Source organism: Salvelinus sp. IW2-2015, linkage group LG24 (assembly GCF_002910315.2).
Source record: "Salvelinus sp. IW2-2015 linkage group LG24, ASM291031v2, whole genome shotgun sequence".
NCBI classification, from domain to species: domain Eukaryota; kingdom Metazoa; phylum Chordata; class Actinopteri; order Salmoniformes; family Salmonidae; genus Salvelinus; species Salvelinus sp. IW2-2015.
This window is the reverse complement of record NC_036864.1, coordinates 1,014,935-1,042,317: the sequence shown is the minus strand read 5'-3', so window position 1 is coordinate 1,042,317 and position 27,383 is coordinate 1,014,935. Positions and strand designations below refer to the sequence as shown.

The 27,383-nt window shown below is 43.0% G+C and overlaps 1 protein-coding gene across 2 annotated transcripts in view; it reads left to right on the top strand.

Moving 5' to 3' along the window:
* Nucleotides 1-27,383, top strand: part of tafa5a (TAFA chemokine like family member 5a) — a 165,698-nt gene that overhangs the window by 73,072 nt on the left and 65,243 nt on the right. For both annotated transcript variants that reach the window (XM_023969735.2, XM_023969736.2), the window contains exon 2: nt 24,273-24,422. In XM_023969735.2, coding sequence (XP_023825503.1) covers nt 24,273-24,422 — 150 coding nt within the window. The remainder of the gene's footprint in view (nt 1-24,272; nt 24,423-27,383) is intronic.

The following is a 27,383-nucleotide window of genomic DNA, read 5'->3' as shown; positions in this document are numbered from 1 at the left end:
GGCGTGAGTCACAATAGGGAGAGAAATGAGGATGCGAGCCGCATTGAAAATCTTACGCTCTACCATGTGTCCCCTTCACCACTGACAGCCACAGTAGATTCGTTTTTTCGCTTCAATTTATTTTCCATTACTCTTTCCCCTTTCATTTTTTCCCGAAGCCTTGCTCATCAGAGAGACAGAAATGTGTTTATTTCAGGAGTCGACTGTCAAGAGCCAACCTTTGTGATTGGCTCAAAGCCTGGTGATGCTCTGGATTGTCTTTGAAAAGCACCCCGTCTTACAACCTTCTACTCTTCTGTATATTGTGTAATATGTCTACATTGTGCTTGTTAATACATTTTCCCTTTAATTGTAAACGGCGTTCCTCCTCCTCTTCATACGAAGAGGAGGAGCAGGGATCGAACCAAAATGCAGACTTGTGATTTGACATAATTTATTTAAACAAGACGAAAAAACGAAACTATACTTGAATAATTAACAAACAAATAAACGATGTAGACAAACCTGAACGTAAGGACTTACATGTAACGCAGAACGAACGAACAGGAAAATGACTACACAAAACGAGGAACGAACGAAACAGTCCCATATGGTGCAACATAGACACAGACACAGGAGACAACCACCCACAAACAAACACTGTGAAACTACCTACCTTAATATGATTCTCAATCAGAGGAGATGAAAACCACCTGCCTCTAATTGAGAACCATATTAGGTACCCATTCACCAACATAGAAACAGAAAACATAGACTGCCCACCCAAACTCACGTCCTGACCAACTAACACATACAAAACTAACAGAAAACAGGTCAGGAACGTGACATAACCCCCCCTCAAGGTGCGTACTCCGAACGCACCACCAAAAGTCTAGGGGAGGGTTGGGTGGGCATCTGACCACGGTGGTGGCGTCAGGCTCTGGCGAGGTCCCCACCCCACTTAGTCAATCCCAGCTTACGTCTCCCCTTAGAATGACCACCCTCTTATTTCCCCACCTAATTTAAGGGGCAACACCAAGATAAAGGACAGCTCCGGGACAAGGTAGCTCAGGACAGAGAGGTAGCTCAAGACAGAGGGATAGCTCAGGATAGAGAGGTAGCTCAGGATAGAGGGGCAGCTCCGGACTGAAGGCAGCTCCGGACAGAGAGGCAGTTCTGGATGAATGACGGGCTCCGACGCTCATGGCAGGCTGACGGCTCCGGACGCTCATGGCAGCTGACGGCTCCGGACGCTCATGGCAGGCTGACGGCTCCGGACGCTCATGGCAGGCTGACGGCTCGACGCTCAGGCAGGCTGACGGCTCCGGACGCTCATGGCAGGCTGACGGCCTGGCTGCTCATGGCTCGCTGACGGTTCTGGCTTGCTAATGGCTCGCTAACGGCTCTGGACGCTCATGGCTCACTGGCGGCTCTGGCAGATCCTGTCTGGCTGGCGGCTCTGGCAGATCCTGTCTGGTTGGCGCTCTGGCAGATCCTGTCTGGTTGGCGGCTCTGGCAGATCCTGTCTGGTTGGCGGCTCTGGCAGATCCTGTCTGGTTGGCGGCTCTGGCAGATCCTGACTGACGAACGGCTCTAGCGCTCCTGACTGACGAACGGCTCTGACGGCTCGGGACAGACGGACGGCTCTAATGGCTCGGACAGACGGATGGCTCAGACGGCACGGGCAGACGAATGGCTCAGACGGCGCTGGGGAGACGGATGGCTCAGATGGCGCTGGGAGACGGTGGCTCAGATGGCGCTATGGAGACGGATGGCTCAGATGGCGCTATGGAGACGGATGGCTCAGATGGCGCTATGGAACGGATGGCTCAGATGGCGCTATGAGACGGATGGCTCAGATGGCGCTGGGGAGACGGATGGCTCTGGCCGGATAAGGCCCACTGTAGCCTGGTGCGTGGTGCCGGAACTGGAGGCACCGGACTGGAGACACGCACTTCCATGCTAGTGCGGGGAGCAGGGACAGGGCACACTGACCTCTCAAAGCGCACTATAGGCCTGGTGCGTGGTACCGGCACTGGTGGCACCGGGCTGAGGGCACGCACATCAGGACGAGTACGGGAGAAGGAACAGTGCGTACAGGGCTCTGGAGACGCACAGGAGGCTTAGTGTGTGTTGTCGGAACTGAAGGCACCGAACTGGATACACATCCATATGAAGAGTGCGTGGAGGAGGAACAGGCTCTGGAAACGCACTGGAAGCCTGGTGCGTGGTGTAGGCACTGGTGGTACTGGGCTGGGCGGGGAGGTAGCGCGGAAATACCGGACCGTGGCAGGCGTACTGGCTCCCTTGAGCACCGAGCCTGCCCAACCTTACCTGGTTGAATACTCCCGTCGCCCGACCAGTGCGGGGAGGTGGAATAACCCCCACCGGGCTATGTAGGCGAACCGGGACACCATGCGTAAGGCTGTGCCATGTAAGCCGGCCCGAGAGGACGCACTGGAGACCAGATGCGTGAGCCGGCCTCATGACACCTGGCTCAATGCCCAATCTAGCCCTACCAGTGCGGGAGGTGAATAACCCGCACCGGGCTATGCACACGTACAGGAGACACCGTGCGCTCTACTGCGTAACACGGTGTCTGCCCGTACTCCCGCTCTCCACGGTAAGCCTGGGAAGTGGGCGCAGTCTCCTACCTGCCCTTGGCCCACCACCTCTTAGCCCCCCCCCAATACATTTTGGGTTTCTTCTCAGGCTTCCTTGCTAGCCGAGTACCTTCATATCTGCGGTTCCTCTCTCCCGTTGCCTCCGCTCTCCTAAGCGCCTCCAGCTGTTCCCATGGGAGGCGATCCCTTCCAGCCAGGATCTCCTCCCATGTGTAGCAACCCTTGCCGTTTAATACGTCCTCCCATGTCCATTCCTGTTTATTAGTCCACTGCTCGAACTTGCGCTGCTTGGTTCTGGATTGGTGGGTGGTTCTGTAACGGCGTTCCTCCTCCTCTTCATACGAAGAGGAGGAGCAGGGATCGAACCAAAATGCAGACTTGTGATTTGACATAATTTATTTAAACAAGACGAAAAAACAAACTATACTTGAATAATTAACAAAACAAATAAACGATGTAGACAAACCTGAACGTAAGGACTTACATGTAACGCAGAATGAACGAACAGGAAAATGACTACACAAAACGGCGAACGAACGAAACCGTCCMATATGGTGCAACATAGACACAGACACAGGAGACAACCACTGTGAAACTACCTACCTTAATATGATTCTCAATCAGAGGAGATGAAAACCACCTGCCTCTAATTGAGAACCATATTAGGTACCCATTCACCAACATAGAAACAGAAAACATAGACTGCCCACCCAAACTCACGTCCTGACCAACTAACACATACAAAACTAACAGAAAACAGGTCAGGAACGTGACATTAATTTATTTCAGAAACTGCTTTAAAAACTATTACCAATAATATAGACTACTAATAAAATAATTAGTAGACATCAGTAGGCTACAAGGATTTTATGTACAGTAACTGGTCTGAAAAACTTTTGGGGAAAACTTCCTCACCCTCTCTGGTTGGACCGCTTGTGAGGTGGGCCGGTGCACCCTGGTTCAGTCTAATTGATCTCTCCCGTTGGTGTCCTAATGGGGAGGCCACGCATAAGTATTCGAACTCAGCAGCTCGCTCACGCACAATTTTCACAGGTACAGAACATTTAACAGAAACAAGGAGCTCCAAGGACTAACTGCAAACAAACACATTTGATGGAAATAAAATGAACGTCTACCACGTGAGTTTAAGGAATGATCATGTGCACTTTAAACATCGCCATTCAGGATAGGAATTGGTCAATTAAATGAAACAATAAACGGTAATAAAATGAAATGGTGAAATGCTCAAGATTATTGTAAGATTATATGTAATAAAGATTGAACAGAAATTACGTTTAAAGTCGTGGGGAAATATTAACAAACATTTCTAATTGGGAAACGAAGCACAATGAAATGGCAGGAGTTTGAAGAGCGCAACAGTGGTGAGACGTGTCTAAAATTAATAAATTGATTTATCAAATGTTTTCTGCAAATAACAGCTTCTAGTACTGAGAAGACAGTAGTGAGCTGGGCTGCCTTTCCATATCTGTCAGCTCTCTCCTTGCTCCCAGAGGTGAATATTTCCCTGCACCTTGGTTGCAGCTGAAGCGTGTGGTGGCCCTATCTCTGTGTGAACCGCCAGGCGATAGAGGTTTGTTATCACGGTACACTAACACACACACCAGAGGGGAGATGGAGAGACGGGCATACTATAGCTCCCGGGGAATTCACCTCACACACACAGGGGCCCTGAAATTACAACAAGGTTATTGCATAGTCATTTGATGCTATTTCTGTGCTCTGCTTCTTCTTCCCTTCAAAACCACTTTAGAAGTCAATGGGATATTGGAGGACTTTATAATGTATTTCACAGCTAAGTAGGCCTATGTGAGACTTGTGTTTACATTTAACTCCATGGCATCTATGATTTCAAGTTATTTTATCTACAAACCCTGCCTTTCCATTTGAGTCAATGCGATGCAAGTGCATAATCAGTGAAAAGTAGACCTATAATGGAAGACACACACAATCCAACTAAGGTACATGGAGAGAAGTTGCTTGGATAGACCGAATGGTTAACAAGGCCCTAAATCTACCACCTGGTTTTCATTTTTTTGTAAAGTCTGTTCTTCATGCCTGTGGGCGGGTGATATCCCTCCAGTGTGCGTCCAAAATGGCATCATATTCCCCATGTAGTGCACTACTTTTGAACAGGTCCCTAAGGGATCAGGTCAAAAGTAGTGCACTGTATAGGGAATAGGGTGCCATTTGTGACACAGGCCTGCTCCTGCTCTATAATCATCTCCCATACTCATAAATCGTATAGCTGGTACTGCTACTAAACCGAGCTAATGCATATGTAGAACTAAATATTCATGAGCAAATGTCTGGCCAAACTACTTTTCAGCCATAACATTGAAATATAAGGGGTGGTTGGATTTTTATGTTGTTGTGTTTGTTGATGATGGTGCTTTTGCAGTTGGATGCTTTTGCAGTGTGGTGTCTGGTTCTGCATGTCAAACATAGGGATGTTTTTTGAGGGTAGAATAAAATAGAATAGAATATCAAAGGCCCAGGAAAAGATGTGTAGATTCAGCCCACCTTGTGGGTCTCTCTGGGATAGTGGGGTGGGGCTGCTAGTCAGATGCCCATCAGGGTGACATGTCAGTGGGGTGACTGAGTGACTGGCAGCCCCTAGTGGCAAACCACCACCACCATCTCACACACACACACACACACACCGTCTCCAGGGGCGAACCAGATGGGGGCATCCCTAATTACTTGAGGCTGTTCAGGCTCAACCAAGAAACATACCCCATTTCTGTCCCATAGAAACAGTAGCCTAGCTGGGTTACAGATGTAGGATCTTAATTTGATCACTCTTTTGTTGCTGAGAATTTTCCTGCATAGCAGGAAATGCAAACCTCTAGTCTATTTTAGGTTCAAAAAGGCTTCTAAAGTAATTTCCACTTTAAAATGTCATACTTGATTTGCCCTAACAAAAAATTTATCAACCCCTACAAAAATGTCAATTAATTCTAATCGACATAATCATTAACATTTCCTGTTGCTGCAGGATTATTTTCCTGGTGTAACAAACTGTCTCAAATTACTACATCTGTAGTAAAGGACTGTACTATGTGCAGGTGCTTGTTCCAGCTCAGCTTTATGTAATACAAATGATTCCATCAATACACTAATCGTGTATTCGAATTGTCATGGTCGGTCTAGTTCATGGTCTTCAGTTTAGACCATTGTTAATTGAATCAGGTGTATGTGTGTTGTCATTGGGTTTCAACAGAGGTTCTCTCACACTGTTTCATTATTTCCTTCAATGACTGTACGTACTTGCCACCTGGTGACAACACAATATCTGTCCTTATTTCTGTGTCTGAATAACATGACTGTTTCTATGTTACCTCACCTCACATTCCCCCAGCTAGCCACAAWTGTCTCCGAATAATTACTACTCATCTATAAAAGCCCTGTCAATAGAAAATAAAAAATACTCCTTCCTCTCTTCTTGTATTTCAAATGGTTCCATTTCCCGAGCCTAGATAGGATATTTTGCAGACAGTGCAGAGACAAGTCTCATTTGGTGACACACAGAGGGAGTTCGGTGCTGTTGAATTTGAAGTCATYGAAWCAATCCTCTCAGACGTCGACRTGAGCTGYGTTCCATGCTCTCAGTGTGTGTTTCTCATTGTCATACAGTCAGTTGTCAGACCCGTCACTGGGGTGATTAGGAGAAAGGCTTTGTGGAGTGAAAGCTCRTCGTTATTCTGGGAGAAGAGAATGGCTGGCAGGGAGTGGGAGGATTAGCTGGCTGAGTGGTGAACTGACTGCCTGGAGGTTAGAATAGAGCTGTCGTTGACTGGGGTAACCGACAGCACCATGACACACTTATATTCTCCCCAACTTTGAAGTATTATAGGCATGGGATGCGACGGTTTTATTTGTGTTGATGCAAGTAGATAATTGGGCTTATATTTTACGAGGGTTTGTGTTTGTGTACTTGTTTGAAAAGATATCTAACATTTCCCCTGATACGTAAGCGTTTTTGTGAGTGAGAGAGAAAGAGAGAGAGAAAGGGAGAGAGACACTTACCAACCAACTGTCTGACCGAGGAGAGAAAATGAGAGAAATGGAATAAGAGAAATGGGAAAGGGATAGAGATGGAGGGAGAATGCGAGCATTCTTTATCACACAGCTGAGCCACAGTGTAGGGGCCAGCTGAATGAGAGAGTGAGATTAAAGGAAGGCTGGTTTGGAGTCCCTGAGTCCTCCTGATGAATGCTGATCAACCCTCCATGAAAGAAGTCATGGACTCACACTACTCGCAGACAGCCACACACACGTGCACGTGCACGATCAGGCGCACTCGGATACAAACACACACATACACACACACACACTCCAACTACAAACACATCTCAACTAGGTCTGATTATAGGCTTTTGCTGCCACAGATATATTGCGTAAGGGTGGCCTCTCTATCCTTCCCCCTGACCCCGAGGGCTGAGACATGGTGTCTAGTTTCAGATGGAGGTTTAACCTGTGAAATCACAGTGGTGTTTAAGGGAGCAGAGATTTGCATTGTGATGAACAGCAATGGGTTTTAATGTGCCTGAACTATCCCTTGAAGCACATAGCTTATACTGCAGAAGGTTGTCTGACTCAATACCTCTAGAKGGCTGCGTTTAGACAGGCAGCCCAATTCTGATACTTATTGGTCTTTTGATCAATTACATCAGATCTTTTTTAGAGCTGATCTGATTAGTCAAAAAACAAAACAAGAATTGGGCCGCCAGTGTAAATGTAGCCAATGTTACTTAGACTGCAGGTTTACCAGTGCTTCTGTGTGTGTGTGGTCCTCTGTGGCTCAGTTGGTTGAGCATGGTGCTTGCAATGCATGGATCGTGGGTTTGATGTCYCCTGGGGCCACCTATATGGAAAATGTATGTACGCATGACTGTAAGTCGCATGAAAGTGTCAGCTAAATGGCATATATTATATATCGTGTTTGTGTGCGCACACATTCCAGTATTTTCGGGAGAGAGAAAATAAAATCACCTGGCTAGAGACAGGCCAATAGCAAGCGAAGTGCTCCGCCGCTTCCCGCTCCAAACAAGCACACTTCCCAAAAATAGATTGGACAGGCAGCACTTTCCCTTTTTGCTTTTAACGAGAGTCGTCTCGAGAACTTTGCTGATTGTGATTTCTGGACAGAGAGCTAATATTTCTCCTCTTTGCCCAGCGCTTTAGCGGCCCAGGCTGCCCCTTTCTGATCACTGTATTTTGTCAGCCACATACTGTATGAAGCTGATGTACTGTTTCATGCTGGGTGGGCAGTAAGAGTATTGTGTGTCTGTGTGTGTGTGTGTGAGTTTGTGTGCCCGCCTGCGTTTGCGCATGCGTTCATGCACGTGTAAATGCGTCTGTGTGTAAACATAACATTCCCATTTGTGTGTGTCAGGATGAGACCCGTGGGCGGTGTGCCGCTCACCCACCTAGAGGTTTGCTGTGTAGGGAAGCTGTGCTGACTGTGTGCTGGCTCTTACAGCCCTTTATTAAGCTTGTTAAAAGGCTTCATTTAAATCTGCCACGCCAGGCCCGAGGCCAGGGAGCATCATCAAGGTTTCACTCATTTACAGTTTGTCTCCAAATTAGATTTCAGACAACTCAGCTTGTTGTTGGCTCTGTATCTCTGTCTCTGTGAACAGCTGTACGCTACTGTGGTTTATTAATACAGTCCTCTGTAAAATCATGTGTGTGTGTGTGTGTGGTGTGGTTGTGTGTGTGTGTGGTGTGTGTGTGTGTGTGTGTGTGGTGTGTGTGTGTGTGAGAGAGAGAGAGAGCTGGACATGGCTGCATGTCCCCTTGTGTTACTTTGGGACTGGTGGGCAGAGATAGAATGGGCTCTGCCCACTGTGTTTTCCAGAGGGATTTTGGCAGGAATGTGTGTGAGCATAGATATTTCCCTCCCTCCCCTCTCTCTGGCAGAGTGTGATGGTGAGGTGATGGAGTCGAACATTATTCACATCATCAGGGGCTCAGGCTCACTGATCTCATCATACACTCTTAAAAAAAAAGGGTTATTTGCGGCTTGATAGGGTTTTTACCAAGAACCGTTTTCAAAAAAATAAATAAACGTTTTTAGATAACGAGAGTTCTTTGCAAGCCAAAGGGTTTTACCTAGAACCTTTAAAATCCTAAGAACCGTTTTTGAAAGATGATTCTTTGGAAGGCAAGAACGGTTAGAACTCTTTGAAATCTGAATAAGCTTATTTATTGTATTTTTATTCTTTCAAATAGTGCCTGAGCATTAGAGTTTACCTCAGTGTTTAAATTTTAACATCAGGAGTTTGAGTAATCTGATAAAAAAAAAAAAAATAGGTGTGAGAATGTTTTAAACTGTACCTACAGTACAGGGAAATATTTGTGCATGTATCTGGTATTCCCTTAATCATTTTACGTATACAGTACTGATGTCGTTGATATCTTTGCCATGATTTCTGTCTTCCAAATTAGTATTTTCTGTGATTTTATTGAGCAGAGAGTAGGAGAATAGAAGGGAGTATGAGTGAACCAGCAGTGTGTTGTATGGTACACAGCAAATTGGCCAGTTTTACGTTTTACGTTATTGTTAGTGTTGATTCAGGAGTTAGATTAACTTAACACTCAGTGGTGTAAAAGAGTTGTGTGTGAATGTTTTTATCTACACAGAGTCAAACTGACACAATCAAAACAGCGCGCATCAAATTTTATTTGTCACATGCGAATACAACAGGTGTAGACTTTACCGTGAAATGTTTACTAACGAGCCCTTTCCCAACAACGCAGGCAATCACAATCAACAGTCATATTTCCCAGCATGCTCTATTGCATGTTGATTTTCACAATTGTTTGTTTCAATATGTATTTTTCATGTACAATGGTGCACATTGATTGATTAATAAAAAGCATACCATTTTCTAAACTAATCCAAACACACACGCACACCCACTCACATACAATCACCATAGACACTGTTGCTACTCTTTAGGATATATCCTGATGCCTAGTCACCTTACCATGTACACACTGTATCTACCTCTATCACTCCAGTATCCCTGCACATTGTAAATATGGTACTAGAACTGACTGACTATATATGTAGTATGCTACATAGTTTCTCTACCTTATGTTATTTTTATTTGTGCATTGTTATTGATTACTGCATTGTTGGGTTTAGCGCTTGCAAGAAAGCCATTTCCTTGTACTTGTGCATGTGACGTTAAAAGTTTAAACTTCTGCCTAAAACCCTTCATAGAGACTTTTAGGTAGAACCATTTACAGGGGTGTTCTATGGAGTACCCGACACAGAGGGTTCAAAGGGTTCCACCTAGAAACAAAAATGGTTCCCCTATGGGGACAAACTGAATAGCTATGTATGGTTCTACTTGTTCATTTCCTTTATTGCTTCAAGAGGCCTATTGTCCACCTGGTGTTTGTGTGGTTCCAAGGGATAAAGCGTCACCTTCAGATGGATGTGTGGTTCCAGAGAGAAGCCAGCTTGCGAGCCTGGGACCAGGCACAGTGGATGTGTGATTTCAGAGAGAAGCCAGCTGTGAACCTGCGACCAGGCACTGTGGATAAAGAGTCACCTTCAGATGGATGTGTGGTTCCAGAGAGAAGCCAGCTGCGAGCCTGCGTCCAGGCACGGTGGATAACATCCTTTTCCTCCACAGCAATTTGAAGAAATCTTTTTAACCAAATGTTGAATAGACATGCAGACAAATTAATTAATGCAGGGAGGAAAAGAGGAATATTATTATTTTGTTGGGTAATGAATCGGCTCTTGGAACTCATTAAGAGGCAGCTTCTATCTTCAATATAATCATTCATTCAGAAGGTTAAACCCATAGGTCTTAGGCCTGTAGTAAATTAAATGAGATTACCAGGTTCATTTTTCATTAGGTTATAATAATCCCTGCCTTCTGGGAATGTTATAACATCCAAATGTTACGGGTGGAGTTAGAAATTTGGCTGTCAGAAGTATTAAAATCAACCAATGTCAGCCATTAAAATGGTTTATTATCCAAATGTTGAAGGTTCGTGTGGGCGACGGAGAGAAACAAAATGGATCAGTTTGAGGCCATGTGGCGGAGAGTGATGCGGGCGCTGGAGATGGGGGTGTGAGCAGGAGGGTCTGGGCAGGTGTGATGTAGTTATCGTTTGTTTTGTATTGTTTGTTTTGTATTATTCAGAAAGATCAAATAAAATATATTTTTTTAAATTAATAAGGAACAGTGACAAGTTTTCAAAACACATTTCATTATTATGAATATGATTTACTTGATTTATTTCGTTTTACTTCATTTTATTAACCACAATGTCACAAATAATTGAACACGAACAACAAGAGCAAATTAACTTGGTCAAAACATTTCTTTATTAGACTATCAGAAAGAATGTTGGTACTTGTTTATTTTGATCCAAAGCAACAAGTGAGTCACTCAGCTTTATGCTGACAAATATAGCTTTATGCTGCGAAATAGCCAACTAAATAGGCCAAGCCTAAAGTGATATATTAAATTGCCTAAATAAACTAGTACATTTCATAAATAAATGATGTAGCTCAGGTCTTGAAAATATTGGCAACTTTTTCCCCTCCCTATCCTCACTGGACTTTCAGTTTCTTCTTCACATCAGCAAAGAAGGACTGTGTTTCAGAAACTCACTTCATATAGTTTGTTATTTAGAATGATTTATTTCTGTTTTTAGAGGGAGAGAAACCAAAAGTCCACTTGCCTATTTTTCGATAATCGTCAGTCCACATGTCAAGTGTAATTGTGCCATTGCATTTACCCAAGTTCTCGCTCAACTCCAGGTCCACCCGCCAGCAATTTTTTTTGTTTTGCCTGATGCAGTGACAGAGAAGAGAGACTCTCGGACTGAAACATTCACACCTCCATTAATTTACGAAAAAGATAGTCAATTTGTACCACAGTTTAGACTACCGATAGATCGCCGTTCTATCGCCCCCCCTTGTGATAATGTGGTGCAATGACAGAATGACGCAATTCACCACAATCTGCCATCATCTACCGCAAATGGTCACGGCATAAGCTCAAACCCTTTAATTGAGGGACCACTGTACCTTTTTTTGCTAAGAGTGTACTGCATTCACACCATCACCATTCTTATGTTTGGAGATACATCAATCAAATTATATTTATTGCCTGCATTTACCACAAAGTGCAACCTGTGCCTAAACTCTCAAAATAATTCAAGCCGTGTCCAAGGCAACAGTGGTAAGAATAACAACTAACTCCATGGTTAGAATGAAACCTACAAAGGAATCTGACTTGCAGTGCATACTGTCTACCTAGCAAGGCTAAGACTAGATGGTGATGCACTTTAACTTTAATTACAGTTCTTGCCACAGTTCCCTGAAGGACATGATGTATTTCGGCATAATGAAGTTGAGTGCGTTTGTGATGGATTGCTCATCACAAGTATTGCCAAGACGTTGTAGAAATGACTTATCTTAGGCTGTACTGCATGAATGTGTTCTGTTCTGCCCTGCCTGGTTGGCCGTTGACTGGGTCAGGGTGAGGATGATGCAGAGTAGTGCTACTAGCCCTCTGTGATCTCTCCTCTCTGGCTATATAGTGCCTGTACTTGCAGATACTGAGAGCTCTTCCCATACAGTAAAGATTGATAGTGAATGAAAGTCACTGGAGTTGCCTTATCTGCACTGGAACACATTGTTATTTTGTTGCTGAGTGGCTCAGAGTAGTTCTTATTTTTTTAGGCATTGTAATGTTGGGGGGGGGGGTTATGCTGTACTCCAGTGGATCGTTATCTAGTTTGAACTCTACTAAAATACCGCCACGAGGGCTACATGCAGCACGAGATGCCAAGAATGTAAGTGGCAATTAGCAAAATAATGTTTCTTTGCTTCTATTTTTTCCCCAAGTCGCATCTGAATGGAATCGTAATTTACATTTGAGTTGAGTTGAATGGAATGGAAACTGGAAATATACTGTAACGGGAATGTAAAACGACGGAATACATACTGACTGAGTACTATACATTACTTCCAGCAGTTTTTGAAACCATGTAATTTTCTGTTTTTTTATGACCTTTTTTTTTACATTTTCCTGGCAGAAAAATAAAAACACGAACCACTCGACTTATAAATAGCAACTATTTGATTAATCAGATTCACATTTAAAGATGCACACAGTGAATGTAAAAATCTGTCGTTCTGCCCCTGAATAAAGCAGTTAACCTACTGTTCTCTGGTAGGCCGTCATTGTAAATGAGAATTTGTTCTTAACTGACTTGCCTAGTTAAATAAAGGTTACATTTAAAAAAAATGATATATATATAAAAGAGGCCCAAAGGCGTTGACATGAACGTAAAATCAATCACGCATTCTGGCCTTGTATACTCGCTGCTGCAATGGACGGTTTGTCAAACGACCTGGTACAAAAGGGCAATCCTAATGTGTTTCTGGGATCGCACAAAGAAATAATAGAGGAAAGGCGCATGTCAATAATCTCGCTGTGTATTAAGTTGTATGCCTGGCCAAGATAATCCATCTTCTATGTTGTTGATGGACACATACATTTTAAATCAGCCGTCTCGCCTGCCCAGATGACAACAGGACAGAAAAATCATACATCAATCAGGCTAACATGTTCGTTTTGTTCAACCATTTTAACAATGTGTCTCAGTATATGTGACTGTATGTGACATCCGTTCTTGTGTGGATTATTCCGTCTCATAGAGATGTTTGTGGAATGGACACCATTCTATTAATACAAATCCCTGAGATGGATGCAACACAAGATATATTCTTCACACCCATCACCGGTATACAAAGGAATCCATTTGGACTGTAGATTACCAATCATTAACAGTACGACAGTGGAGTAAGACTGGAGAGGTACTTTGTCTAGCTAAAAGCAGCTGTAGACATTCATAAAAAAGTCACTCTTGCTCTTTTTGCCTCTATGACACAATGTGCTCCAGCTCCAAAGTGATCCACATATTATATATAATGAGACAATGGTGGGCACGGAAATGTTCTCAGCTTCAGTGAAGAAATACATTATTATTTCACAGGGGGCTCTGACAGAGGGAGAGGCAGTGAGTGGCTCCTTTGTACAAGAGTGTAAAAATAAAACTAACTCTGCCGCTGTGCCTGATGCAACGCACACATGACAAGTCATTATCCTGCATCATCTGCAGAGGCAGGGAGGAGGAAAAGGATGGGGAGGAGGGGGAGGAGGAGGAAGGGTGTTAAGTGTAACATGTGATGAAGAGAAGGGGGAGAGAGGAAAGGAGAAGATTAATACATGGAAAGTCTGAGATGGGGAGGAGGTGAGGGAGTGAAACGTGTGATGAAGAGCAGAGGAAGACAAGGGAGAGAGGGAGGTGAAATAGGAGAAGAGAGTTAAGAGAAACCTGGGATGAAGAGCAGAGCAGAGGAAAAGAAGAGGAAGGGGGAGAAGATGGGAGGAGGAAGTTAAGTGAAACGTCTGATGAAGAACAGAGGAAGACAAAGGAGAGAGGGAGAATAAAGAGACAGGGATGAAGAGGAAGTTAAGTGAAATGTGATTAAGAGCAGAGGTAGACAAGTGAGAGAGGCAGAAGAAAGAAGAGGAGGAGAAGGGGGAGGATTAATTGAAATCTTGAGCTCTCACATTGTTCTTTAGTCATAGGCTCCTGCTGGGAATGACACAGTCAGAGATTAAAAACCCCTCATCATACATTATGACGTGGTGTAAAGGCAGCGGACATCAAAAACCATCACAACGTAACACAAGACATCACAGCCCTGTGTTCTGTCTCTGCAGATCTGCATCAATTTATCATTAAAGATACAGGTATGTGCTGGTGAGTGCTGGTGGGATGTTTTCCTCCTGTCTTTACAAAGAGAGAGAACTACATTTGTAGCTTTTGGTCCTTATAAGGTGGGAACTGTTAGATGTTTTTGTAATTTTCAACAGTATGATACTGTATAAACTGAATACAGTAGATTACTGTAGAATGCACAGTAAAATAACGTACATTTGTTTTACAGCACACTGAGACCGTTCTGTAATTTTTACAGTAAAACACTGTTGAATGCACAGTAAAATACCATAAATGTGTTTTACAGTATGAATTATGGTGCATTGTGGGTATATGTTGTGGGCGGGATAGTCACTGGCTCATTAACATAATTTAAGGCATGCCTTGTAATTGGCTGTATTGTTTGCACCCGTGAGTGAGAATGTATTTTAGGAATTCTACAATCCTTGTCCCGAGTCACTACAGTACCCGAATGGCCAATTGAAGAATACAGTACCATACTGCATTTTTGGAGTGCCAAAAACCTTTTGATCGCTAGCAAGTATAGGGTGTTGTTGTTTCTCACTCATTAACACATTTCGAGACATGTCTTGTAAGAGGCTCTTTTTGTCCCACCCGTTAGTGAAAGTGCTGTACCAATTTAAATTACATGTGGTTGTAGTGCTCCAGCAATCACATTTATATAGGGAACAGATCTGTGGCATGTTTTGCCCTGTCGTCGCTGTCAGTTTAGAAGCCTTTGTTAAGGCCTGAAGTGCAAGTTGTATAAACGCCAAATATCAGTTTGTATGCTGTAATATATAGGCCAAATGAAATATTCACTATTAGCAATTGCTGATTTTCAATACCATTCAACAATGAAGTACTATATTGCTGTTTTGTTATATATTTACTGCAGCAATATATTTACTGCAGCAATATACACTGCTCAAAAAAATAAAGGGAACACTTAAACAACACAATGTAACTCCAAGTCAATCACACTTCTGTGAAATCAAACTGTCCACTTAGGAAGCAACACTGATTGACAATACATTTCACATGCTGTTGTGCAAATGGAATAGACAAAAGGTGGAAATTATAGGCAATTAGCAAGACACCCCCAATAAAGGAGTGGTTCTGCAGGTGGTGACCACAGACCACTTCTCAGTTCCTATGCTTCCTGGCTGATGTTTTGGYCACTTTTGAATGCTGGCGGTGCTTTCACTCTAGTGGTAGCATGAGACGGAGTCTACAACCCACACAAGTGGCTCAGGTAGTGCAGCTCATCCAGGATGGCACATCAATGCGAGCTGTGGCAAGAAGGTTTGCTGTGTCTGTCAGCGTAGTGTCCAGAGCATGGAGGCGCTACCAGGAGACAGGCCAGTACATCAGGAGATGTGGAGGAGGCCGTAGGAGGGCAACAACCCAGCAGCAGGACCGCTACCTCCGCCTTTGTGCAAGGAGGAGCACTGCCAGAGCTCTGCAAAATGACCTCCAGCAGGCCACAAATGTGCATGTGTCAGCATATGGTCTCACAAGGGGTCTGAGGATCTCATCTCGGTACCTAATGGCAGTCAGGCTACCTCTGGCGAGCACATGGAGGGCTGTGCGGCCCCACAAAGAAATGCCACCCCACACCATGACTGACCCACCGCCAAACCAGTCATGCTGGAGGATGTTGCAGGCAGCAGAACGTTCTCCACGGCGTCTCCAGACTCTGTAACGTCTGTCACATGTGCTCAGTGTGAACCTGCTTTCATCTGTGAAGAGCACAGGGTGCCAGTGGCGAATTTGCCAATCTTGGTGTTCTCTGGCAAATGCCAAACGTCCTGCACGGTGTTGGGCTGTAAGCACAACCCCCACCTGTGGACGTCGGGCCCTCATACCACCCTCATGGAGTCTGTTTCTGACCGTTTGAGCAGACACATGCACATTTGGCCATGGAAACCCATTTCATGAAGCTCCCGATGAACAGTTTTTGTGCTGACGTTTGTATTTATAAATATACAAAATACTTTTCTGTACCATTTTTTTTTTTACAACGGTTCACAATTTTCTGGCCCACTTTCACACACATTGGTATCAGGAGTCTGATGGCACTATCGCGTGATAAAAGTGTCTGCTAAATGAACTAAATATAAATGCATATGTAAATATGAACAAGTATCAGTCCAATGAGCTCCACCCTAAAAACAAGGCCAATAATAATAACCAGTGTGCTTTGCAGTTCATTTTGGCATGTTCATTTTCACATATACACACATTTACATTTTGGTCATTGAGCAGTCTATCTTGTATTAAACTAAGATAGATAAACAACAACATATCACAGTCATAAAAAGTTAAACGCTTCTGTAACCGTTACTAAGAATGTTGTTGCTGTTCGGGGCGGCTATTTGCAAATGTATTTCATCATATAAAAATACAAGATTTTATGTATTTTACTGAAATACATTTCAAAATAGAATTATTTTGTAGTTTATTTTGATATGGGGGTGAAGTAAACTACCTAGTGTCCTCTTTGTAACATGCTGTAACACAGTATGGGTTTGTTTACCTCTCTACCTTGACAGATGCACAGGCTAAAGCATACACAAGTGAGCCACATGTACAAAGTGTTCATGCTGTTATATATATATAAATATATTTTTTTCTCCATTTTTTATCATTCATCCTGAAAGATTTGGAAGTTACATTTGGAAGTGAAAAGACACATACACTGTACATCCTAGTGTGTGCTAAAGTAGTGTACACACACACACACAGACACGTTCTGCATTTAAAGTAATAGGCAACCCCTATCGGCACACCATTCCACTGCAAATTCGTCTCCACAGCATTATAGCATCGCGTTCTTGATGGATCACTATTACCCTGAGAGTGACCCGGTAGTTAATTATGTTTCTGTGGTGACTAAGGGCCAGATTAAATCACACCTCTGACCCTGTTGCCAATCACAATTACCAATTCCTGGCCCTGATAACCCTCGCCGGATGAGACCTGGGGCTCCCAACATAGTCCGGGGTTAATGGGTGTGAGCAGCAAGGGGAGGGAGTCACACAGGATTGTGTATATATAGTTGAAGTTGGAAGTTTACATACACCTTAGCCAAATACATTTAAACTCAGTTTTTCACAATTCCTGACATTTAATCCTAGTAAAAATTCCCTGTTTTAGGTCAGTTAGGATCACCACTTTATTTTAAGAATGTGAAATGTCAGAATAATAGTAGAGAATTATTTATTTCAGCTTTTATTTCTTTCATCACATTCCCAGTGGGTCAGAAGTTTACATAAACTCAATTAGTATTTGGTAGCATTGCCTTTAAATGGTTTAATAACTTGGGTCAAACGTTTCGGGTAGCCTTCCACAAGCTTCCCACAATAAGTTGGGAGAATTTTGGCCCATTCATCCTGACAGAGCTGGCGTAACCGAGTCAGGTTTGTAGGCCTCCTTGCTCGCACACACTTTTTAAGTTCTGCCCACAAACTTTCTATAGGATTGAGGTCAGGACTTTGTGATGGCCATGCCAATACCTTGACTTTGTTGTCCTTAAGCCATTTTGCCCCAACTTTGGAAGTATGCTTGGGGTGATTGTCCGTTTGGAAAGACCCATTTGCGACCAAGCTTTAACTGAGACTGAGATGTTCCTGACTGAGATGTTGCTTCAATATATCCACATAATATTTTTTCCTCATGAAGCCATCTATTTTGTGAAGTGCACCAGCCCCTCCTGCAGCAAAGCACCCCCACAACATGATGCTGCCACCCCCGTGCTTCACGGTTGGGATGGTGTCTTCGGCTTGCAAGCTTCCCACTTTTTCCTCCAAACATAACGATGGTCATTATGGCCAAACAGTTCTATTTTTGTTTCATCAGACCAGAGGACATTTCTCCAAAACGTACGATCTTTGTCCCCATGTGCAGTAGCAAACCGTAGTCTGGCTTTTTTATGTCGGTTTTGGAGCATTGGCTACTTCCTTGCTGAGCGGCCTTTCAGGTTATGTCGATATAGGACTCGTTTTACTGTGGATATAGATAATGTTGTACCCGTTTCCTCCAGCATCTTCACAAGGTCCTTTGCTGTTGTTCTGGGATTGATCTGCACTTTTCGTACCAAAGTACGTTTATCTCTAGGAGACAGAACCCGTCTCCTTCCTGAGCGGTATGACGGCTGCGTGGTCCCACGGTGTTTATACTTGCGTACTATTGTTTGTACAGATGAACGTGGTACCTTCAGGCATTTGGAAATTTCTCCTAAGGATGAACCAGACTTGTGGAGGTCTACAATTTTTTTTCTGATGTCTTGGCTGATTTCTTTTCATTATCCCATGATGTCAAGCAGAGGCACTGAGTTTGAAGGTAGACCTTGAAATACATTCACAGGTACACCTCCAATTGACTCAAATGATGTCAATTAGCCTATCAGAAGCTTCTAAAGCCATGACATCATTTTCTGGAATTTTCCAAGCTGTTTAAAGGCACAGTCAACTTAGTGTATGTAAACTTCTGACCCACTGGAATTGTGATACAGTAAATTATAAGTGAAATAATCTGTCTGTAAACAATTGTTGGAGATATTACTTGTGTTATGTAGATGTCCTAACCGACTTGCCAAAACTATAGTTTGCTAACATGACATTTGTGGAGTGGTTGAAAAATGAGTTTTAATGACTCCAACCTAAGTGTATGTAAATATGTATATACTGTATATATATATATATATATGTATGTATGCGTGTGCGCATGCGGTTGATGGGTGAACAGCAAGATGTTGATTAAAGGTCAGAGGTCACCTGATTGAATGAATCAGGAAGTGAGGTGGGATGCTGAACTGTGATTGGAGGGTTCATCAGTATTCATATTTAATTCATGGATAACAATTGCAACACGTCCATGGAGATAGGGTGATAAAAAATGTACAATGAATGAAAAATGTATAAGAAATACCATGGGGTTAAGTCTGGTGGTTTCCAATGGGGGTCTAATAAGTATTAGAATATAAAACATTCCTCCAAAATGTCCTCTTAAGTGATTGTCTAGACTGCTTTTTTAGCTTTTTCTCAATATTGGTTGCATCTCAATACTCAAAATGTGTGTCCTCTCCTTGTCATCTTTCTTACATCTGCGTTGAGCATGTTCATGCTTTTCCTCATAGAACAATACTACACACACTTATGCAATGTTTATGTGCTTACACTCTTAGAAAAAAGGCTTCCAAAATGATTATTTGCAGAGGGAAAGGGTTCTACCAAGAATCCTTTTCATCTGAAGAATTATTTTTTGGAAACGAGGCACAGCAAACATGTCTACATTGGTATGCCGTGGGCACAATGCAGGTTAAAATATTGTCAGATGTTGGTAGATGTGCCTTTGCTTATCGGCTCCACATTGGCTCAGTGTGGGCCCAGTGTTGGCATCCCATATCTGGTCACTTTGCCTAAATAAGCCCAAATAAACCCATATTTTCCCAGCAAACATACCCACATTGGCACTATGTGGTCCCAATGCGGGTTAAAACATTGGACCCATGTAGGCTGCCAACATTGGGCCAATATGCCTTTGCTCATCGGCCCAACATTGGCCCCAAGGGCAGCCCTCACTTCGCCTGAAGTAAGCCAACTCTTTTGGATCGGCTGCCCCTTACATTGTATCAGATAGACAACACAGTTGTTACTATCACGCACCCAAATATTTGTGGGGTCTAGCCCCCAAACACCTTGCCCACCAAATACCTACATGGGGCCAATGTGGTGATGTTAGTTGGGAGTTTCTTTGTAAGGCAAAGGGTTCTAGAACCTTAGACATCCTAAGAACTGTTTTAGGAAGAAAAGGGTCTTTGATGATTATTTGGAAGGCAAGAAGGATTCTTTGGAAGGCAAGACGAGTTCTATATAGAACCCTTCTGAATTTGAATACGCTTTTAAATGGTGTATGAGCATTAGAGTTTACCTCAGTTTTAAACTTTAACATCAGGAGTTTGAGTAATCTGATCAATTAAAAAAGTTAGCTGTGAGAATGTTTTAAACTGTACCTAAACTCAGCAAAAAAAGAAATGTCGCTTTTTCAGGACCCTGTCTTTCAAAGATAATTCGTAAAAATGCAAATACCTTCACAGATCTTCATTGTAAAGGGTTTAAACACTGTTTCCCATGCGTGTTCACTGAACCATAAACAATTAATGAACATGCACCTGTGGAACGGTCGTTAAGACACTAACAGCTTACAGATGGTAGGCAATTAAGGTCACAGTTATGAAAACTTAGTACACTAAAGATGCTTTTCTACTGACTCTGAAAAACACCAAAATAAATATGCCCAGGGTGCAAGCTCATCTGCGTGAACGTGCCTTAGGCATGCTGCAAGGAGGCATGAGGACTGCAGATGTGGCCAGGGCAATAAATTGTAATGTCCATACTGTGAGACGCCTAAAACAGAGCAACAGGGAGACAGAACGGACAACTGATCATCCTCGCAGTGGCAGACCACGTGTAACAACACCTGCACAGGATCGGTACATCCGAGCATCACACCTGCGGGACAGGTACTGGATGGCAACAACAACTGCCCCAGTTACACCAGGAAAGCACAATCCCTCCATCAGAGATCAGACTGTCCGCAATAGACTGAGAGAGGCTGGACTGAGGGCTTGTAGGCCTGTTGTAAGGCAGGTCCTCACTAGACATCACCGGTAACAACGTCGCCTATGGGCACAAACCCACCGTCGCTGGACCAGACAGGACTGGCAAAAAGTGCTCTTCACTGACGTGTCGCGGTTTTGTCTCACCAAGGAGATGGTCGGGTTCAGGTCTATCGTCGAAGGAATGAACGTTACACCGAGGCCTGTACTCTGGAGCTGAATCGATTTGGAAGTGGAGGGTCCGTCATGGTCTGGGGCGGTGTGTCACAGCATCATTGGACAGAGCTTGTTGTAATTGCAGGCAATCTCAACACTGTGCGTTACAGGGAAGACATCCTCCTCCCTCATGTGGTACCCTTCCTGCAGGCTCATCCTGACATGACCCTCCAGTATGACAATGCCACCAGCCATACTGCTCGTTCTGTGTGTGATTTCCTGCAAGACAGGAATGTCAATGTTCTGCCATGGCCAGCGAAGAGCCCGGGTCTTAATCCCATTGAGCACGTCTAGGACCTGTTGGATCGGAGGGTCAGGGCTAGGGCCATTCCCCCCAGAAATGTCCAGGAACTTGCAGGTGCCTTGGTGGAAGAGTGAGGTAACATCTCACAGAAAGAACTGGCAAATCTGGTGCAGTCCATGAGGAGGAGATGCACTGCAGTACTTAATGCAGCTGGTTGCCACACCAGATACCTTTGTTCAGGGACACATTATTCCATTTCTGTTAGTCACATGTCTATTGAACTTGTTCAGTTTGTGTCTCAGTTGTTGAATCTTGTTATGTTCATACAAATATTTGCACGTTAAGTTTGCTGAAAATAAACGCAGTTGACAGTGAGAGGACGTTTCTTTTTTTGCTGAGTTTATATGGGAATATTTGTGCATGTATCTGCTATTCCCTTAATCATTTTACGTATACAGTACCCGATGTAGTTGATATCTTGCCATGATTTCTGTCTTTCAAATGAGTATTTTCTGTAATTTCATGGAGCAGAGAGTAGGAGAATCGAAGGGAGTATGAGTGAACCAGCAGTGTATTTTATGGTACACAGCAAATTTACGTTGTGTCGATTTTTCTGTGAAATCTTTTTAGTGTTGAGTTAAATGAACAACACTCGGTGGTGTAAAATAACACCACTGTTGGTTTTAATAACCAGAGTTGAGTGTGATTGTGCAATTTCTACTCTGTGTAGCGTAAAACTCAGAAAACCACTCCAATCTTTATAATTTTTCCCAGCATGTTCGATTGCATGTTGATTTTCAGAATTGTTTCTTTCAAAATATATGTTTTGTATCTACATATATTGGTTGATTAATCGTATTATATACAATGATAAATAACATACATTTTTCTAAACTAATCCAAAATGTTAGTATTTGGATTTATTGCACCCGTTACTGAGATGTTTGTTCCAGTTTAGATTATTTAGGTAGTCTTGAAAACAGTTAGTCTCAAACCCTGACAGTACACCTGAACGCAGATTGTGAGTGATTAAAGGTTGCAGTTGTTGAATAATCTCTCTCTGGAGGTATACCACACTTTGCAGGCTAGCATAATGTTGTTTGCAGGACTGGGGTTGCTGGGGTGTATTCATTTGGCCAATTCTGTTGCAAAATGTTTATTAAATGGAATCAAATGGAATGAAACAGCGAGGAAGCTTCAATTTAGTTTTTAAATGGTTTCCATAATGAATATGCCCCTGATGTTGCCTGTAAACCAGGGCCTTTTCTCATTTGGGAAAAAGTCTGTCCTCCACCCTCTCTCCTCCGTGACCCGGAAACCGATAAGTGGTTGAGAGCTGCCAAATTATTATAGATGACGTCCCACACGCCGGAGAGCATGCATAGCGTAGCCTTTTTGTCTTCTACCAAACCAATCAGGTGGTTGTTCGATGAAACCAAGCTTCGGACGTCATTGTTCACGTGTTTCTGATAAAGTGATACAGGCATCGGCACACCGCTTTAAAGTAAACTGCTTAGCGATTTCCACACATCTCGGATCTCCGGTATCAAACGTAACATCACTACTTTGAATCATGCACACATTTAAAACGATATGTAGCATGTTATTTTTATCTATAAAATGTCTTCAAATCGAACTTAGTTTTTTTTATCACTTTACACATTTATTTTGGGATCCACCCCTGTAAACTTAATCTGCCTGATGACGCACGAGTGGAGAAAGAGAGTTTAATTTCCAATAAGCAAATTTTCATCCACGTTCTCCCCACTGCCTCTCCTCGATTACCTTTGAACTTTTTCCAAAGGAGGCGAGAGAGGACGGAGGAGAGTTGATCAAGGCGAAGGGTGGCTAATTTGAATAATATAAAATATATATTTTTTGGTTACTATATGATTCCATATGTGTTATTTCATAGTGTTGATGTCTTCACTATTCTACAATGTAGAAAATAGTAAAAATAGGTAGGTGTGTCCAAACATTTGACTGGTACTGTACATTTTGTTCTTGAGGCAAGTCGAGGTTTGGTAGCCCCTTCGTCGTTGATTGGTCAACAGTTCTACTCTTAGTAGGAGTGGGAACTTTGGATGGGATTCTTCAATGAAGTGTTTGTTTTCATTCAACAAGAGATGACTAGTTCCTTTTTTCACTTGAGAAATACTGCACCAAACATCTTAGTTAGATGTAAAATTGCGCGGCTAAGACCTCCTTGGCAAAAACATCTAAATGAATGACAGATTTCATGATTTAGCTTAGATTAATTCGTACTATTTTGAGGAAGTGTATACTGGCTAGGTTGTTGCCACGGCATCTCAAGAGGGACGAACAGTAATATCGCTGCTTTTGTCTCGTGTTTCAAGCAAGGGTCTTTTAAGAGGCACAGACATTTACTTCGCCTAGCCGAGTTCTGCGGGCGCCTTTAGGGTATAACTAGGCCCTCAAAGAAAGGCCTTACTGTATGTGATGTATGTAATGTATTGTCATAAAGAGTTAGATTTTGTTAATAATGTTGGTGGAACTATTCATAGAGGTTTCTAGGAAGAACCTTTAGAGGATAAAAGTGTTCTTGGCAGAACCCTTTATAGATGGTTCTCGGCAGAACACTTCATAGAAGTTTCTTGGTAGAACCATTTACAGGGGGTTCTATGAAGAACCCTCTCTGCAAAGGTTTCTACTTAGCACAAAAAAGGGTTCCCCTATGGGGACAAACTGAAGAACCCTGTATGGTTCTACTTTTTCCCTAATAGATTATGTTCTGCCACTTTGACATAATGTCCTGTCTATGTGATGTCACTTCCAGGTCAACTGGCGGCGGGGACATGTGAGATTGTGATGCTGGACAGGGACAGCAGTCAGCCCAGACGGACCATCGCCAGACAGACTGCACGGTGCGCCTGTAAGAAGGGACAGATCGCTGGGACGACAAGAGCCATGCCAGCCTGTGTGGACGGTAAGAGCTTTTTACATAGTTGAGAACTAGTCTGGATTGATCTTTTACAGTGTATGGTCAAGTATGTGGGGAAACAGGTGGTGTGTAGACCAGAGTTGGACATATTAGCCACTGAAATAGGCCTATACTATCACCGATACTGAAGATACATTGCAGATTGAAACATTCAAACTAACCAGTACATTTTCCAAGCATATAGTTAGGGTTGTGATTGCGTTGTTTTTATCAGAAAGACTGCTGGAAGAGCTCAGTGATGTCATGTCAGTGAATCATTTCTTATATCTTATGCTTCACAGTATCTGATGCTTTTGGCATGGATACGTCAGGGAAATCTCTCTTATGTTCTTGTGGTTTCCAAGTTACCTTTGACGTTCCTTTTGTCAGCAGTGACAGTATGCCGTGAATGTAACACATTTTTCGTATTCCCACAAGCCAATTCAATTGCTGTTTCTCTGATCCCCTTGACGTGTGCATGTGTATGTGTGTGCATGTGTGTCTAATAATGAGCAGAAGGACCTGACATCATGACATGTAATCCCCCACCACATACACCTCTCACCGAGCTCCTTGGGTCGACTCAGGGGTTTGATATGTGTGTCTTGGCCTGTGTGTCTGGTTCCCCTCTGTTCCCTAAAGTCAGTGTTAGTTGTTAAATGTCTTCCTGGATCACACACAAGGAGTAGCCAGTACACTGGAAGAGAATAAGACAGAGAATAAAAGAAAAATAAACAAATTCGATTTCAGTCATTTCAGTTCTCAAGGTCTGGGCCAGTATTGAAATCCTACATTTAAATTGATACAATCTGAGTCTTTCCGACCAACACAATCGCTGTCCTTATTCGTCAATCCTCAATCTCTACTCCTGATGGTTACCTCTCGAGAAGGAGAATCCAAATGAGACCCATCACAACCAAGAAAATCCAAATTATGGAATTGAATCCTGATAGAAATTCTGCAAGATGATCTATCCAATGAGTCATCTGCAACATACTGAGTCCTGAGAACAAAATATAATATATTTACTCTCTGTATTGCCATTACAAAATAGTTATTCTGCCTGTTGAGTGCTACACATATCTTGGAAGCAGTTTGTTCAAGTGGAGGACAGGATACATTTAATCTTCCCAACTGCCCCATTTTATAAGTCATATCACTTCACCCGGTCCGCAAGGAGACAACAAACACCGACAATAAAATCCTCTTCTGACAAAATCTAAATTCCATGCCAAAATATTCCTCTCAGCCCAATTGATCCCGTTCCACTGCGGGCGGATGTGAGGTTTTTCTTGTGTTGCATAAATACAGACTCCTCTTGTTTGCCATTTCACTCTCCTGATCCCTATATTTTCTTGTAATAATGTCAGAGTCTATCTATTGATTCCCATCAATGCAGGTGAAAAAGAGAGCAAGGCCGCTTTTGCCAAGCAGTGTGGTGTTGGAGTGGAGGGGCCACTACACTGATTAAGAGGAGGGCTCGTTGAGGGGCTGAAGAGAGAGAAATTGTACCTTCTCCCCAGGTGTTCTGAGAGAGGAGAGGCCAAGGAGGGTGTTTGCATGTGTGTAATCATTGGTAGCACTGGTGCTCCAAACTTTAAAAAGTTAGAAGCACAACACAACATTTAGAAGCACCAGAAAATAAGATTTACAAAAAAATCTATTGAGATATAGCCTGTATGTTGTACCCTAGAAACAAATATGGAACCTTGTAAATACATTTGTTGATTATAAAAACCTAAAATGCTATTACAATTAAAATTAAAAAGTCATTTGTAGACTGAGGTTTTTAACATGATGTAAAAACACTATTTTCCAATTGAGATGCATTATATTGACAATCGTACACTGGCTCGTTAAGAGTGAGTTTGTGATGATGGTTCATAGCTATGATCATTGATCTCCTGAAGAAGCTATCCCTTGTCCTTTCTTTCTGTGCATCCAAATGTCTGGATGTACTGGTAAAGTTACCAGGCTGTTAGCTAGCTAGCTAATGAGTTAACAAACATGACTGAACAAGGTTTAAAACCAGTGAGGCCCACGAGTAGTTTTAGAACGACCTGCGACATGGTTTATGAATGTAAAATACAGTCCCCCAATCTGTGACAGGAAAAAAATAACATTGCTCTGGTAATATGGGTCAGATCTTTTGAAGTGTTTGTGATAGAAACAAGCGGTTTTCGTTGAACTAATGGTGCAAGCATGACGCTCTCACGTATACTCCCTCTCTGGCCTCTAGGTCATCAGGCTGCTGATTATCCCGTACACCTGTCACCATCGTCTCGCGCACCTGCGCCTCATGACACTCCCCTGGACTCCATCACCTCCTTGATTATCTTCCCTATATCTGTCCCTCCCCTTGGTTCTTTCCTCAGGTGTAATTGACTCTGTTTTCATGTCAGTGCGTTTGTGTTTCGTGTTAATTGTTCTTTTATTTATTAAGACTCTCAGCGAACTCGTTATAGACACTAACGAATCTGCGCTCGAGGAAACAACAGTGTGAGCCTTATCATTACTACAATTATTTAAAAAATATTGTAGTTTCTTTGGGTCGCACTGGTGCTCCCAAATTAAAACGTGAGGTTGCAGAGCGAAATATCTGGTTGCAACATGTGTGTGTTGGCTGTTGACACTAACACACTCAACATGACAAACTGAGTTGGAGACGGTCTCCAATTGGCCTCTGGGAACTATACCCATTGAAGTGTTAAAGTACCAGGTTTTGCCAAATTGGCTGGTCTCTTGTGTTTATTAAATGGATCACAACATTTTCTTTGCAACTTTGGGTATAAAACCAATAGATTTTGTTCATGATGAAAATACATTTTATGTCAAGCCAGTCCTCCTCTTAGCAACCTACTGCTTCATCCCAACTCTCCTTGAATAGTTAACAAATGGCAGCTTTCTGAGAGGGCCATCCCTATGGTGCAATTCTCATACAAAGACTTTTCTTACAAGCCCAAAACA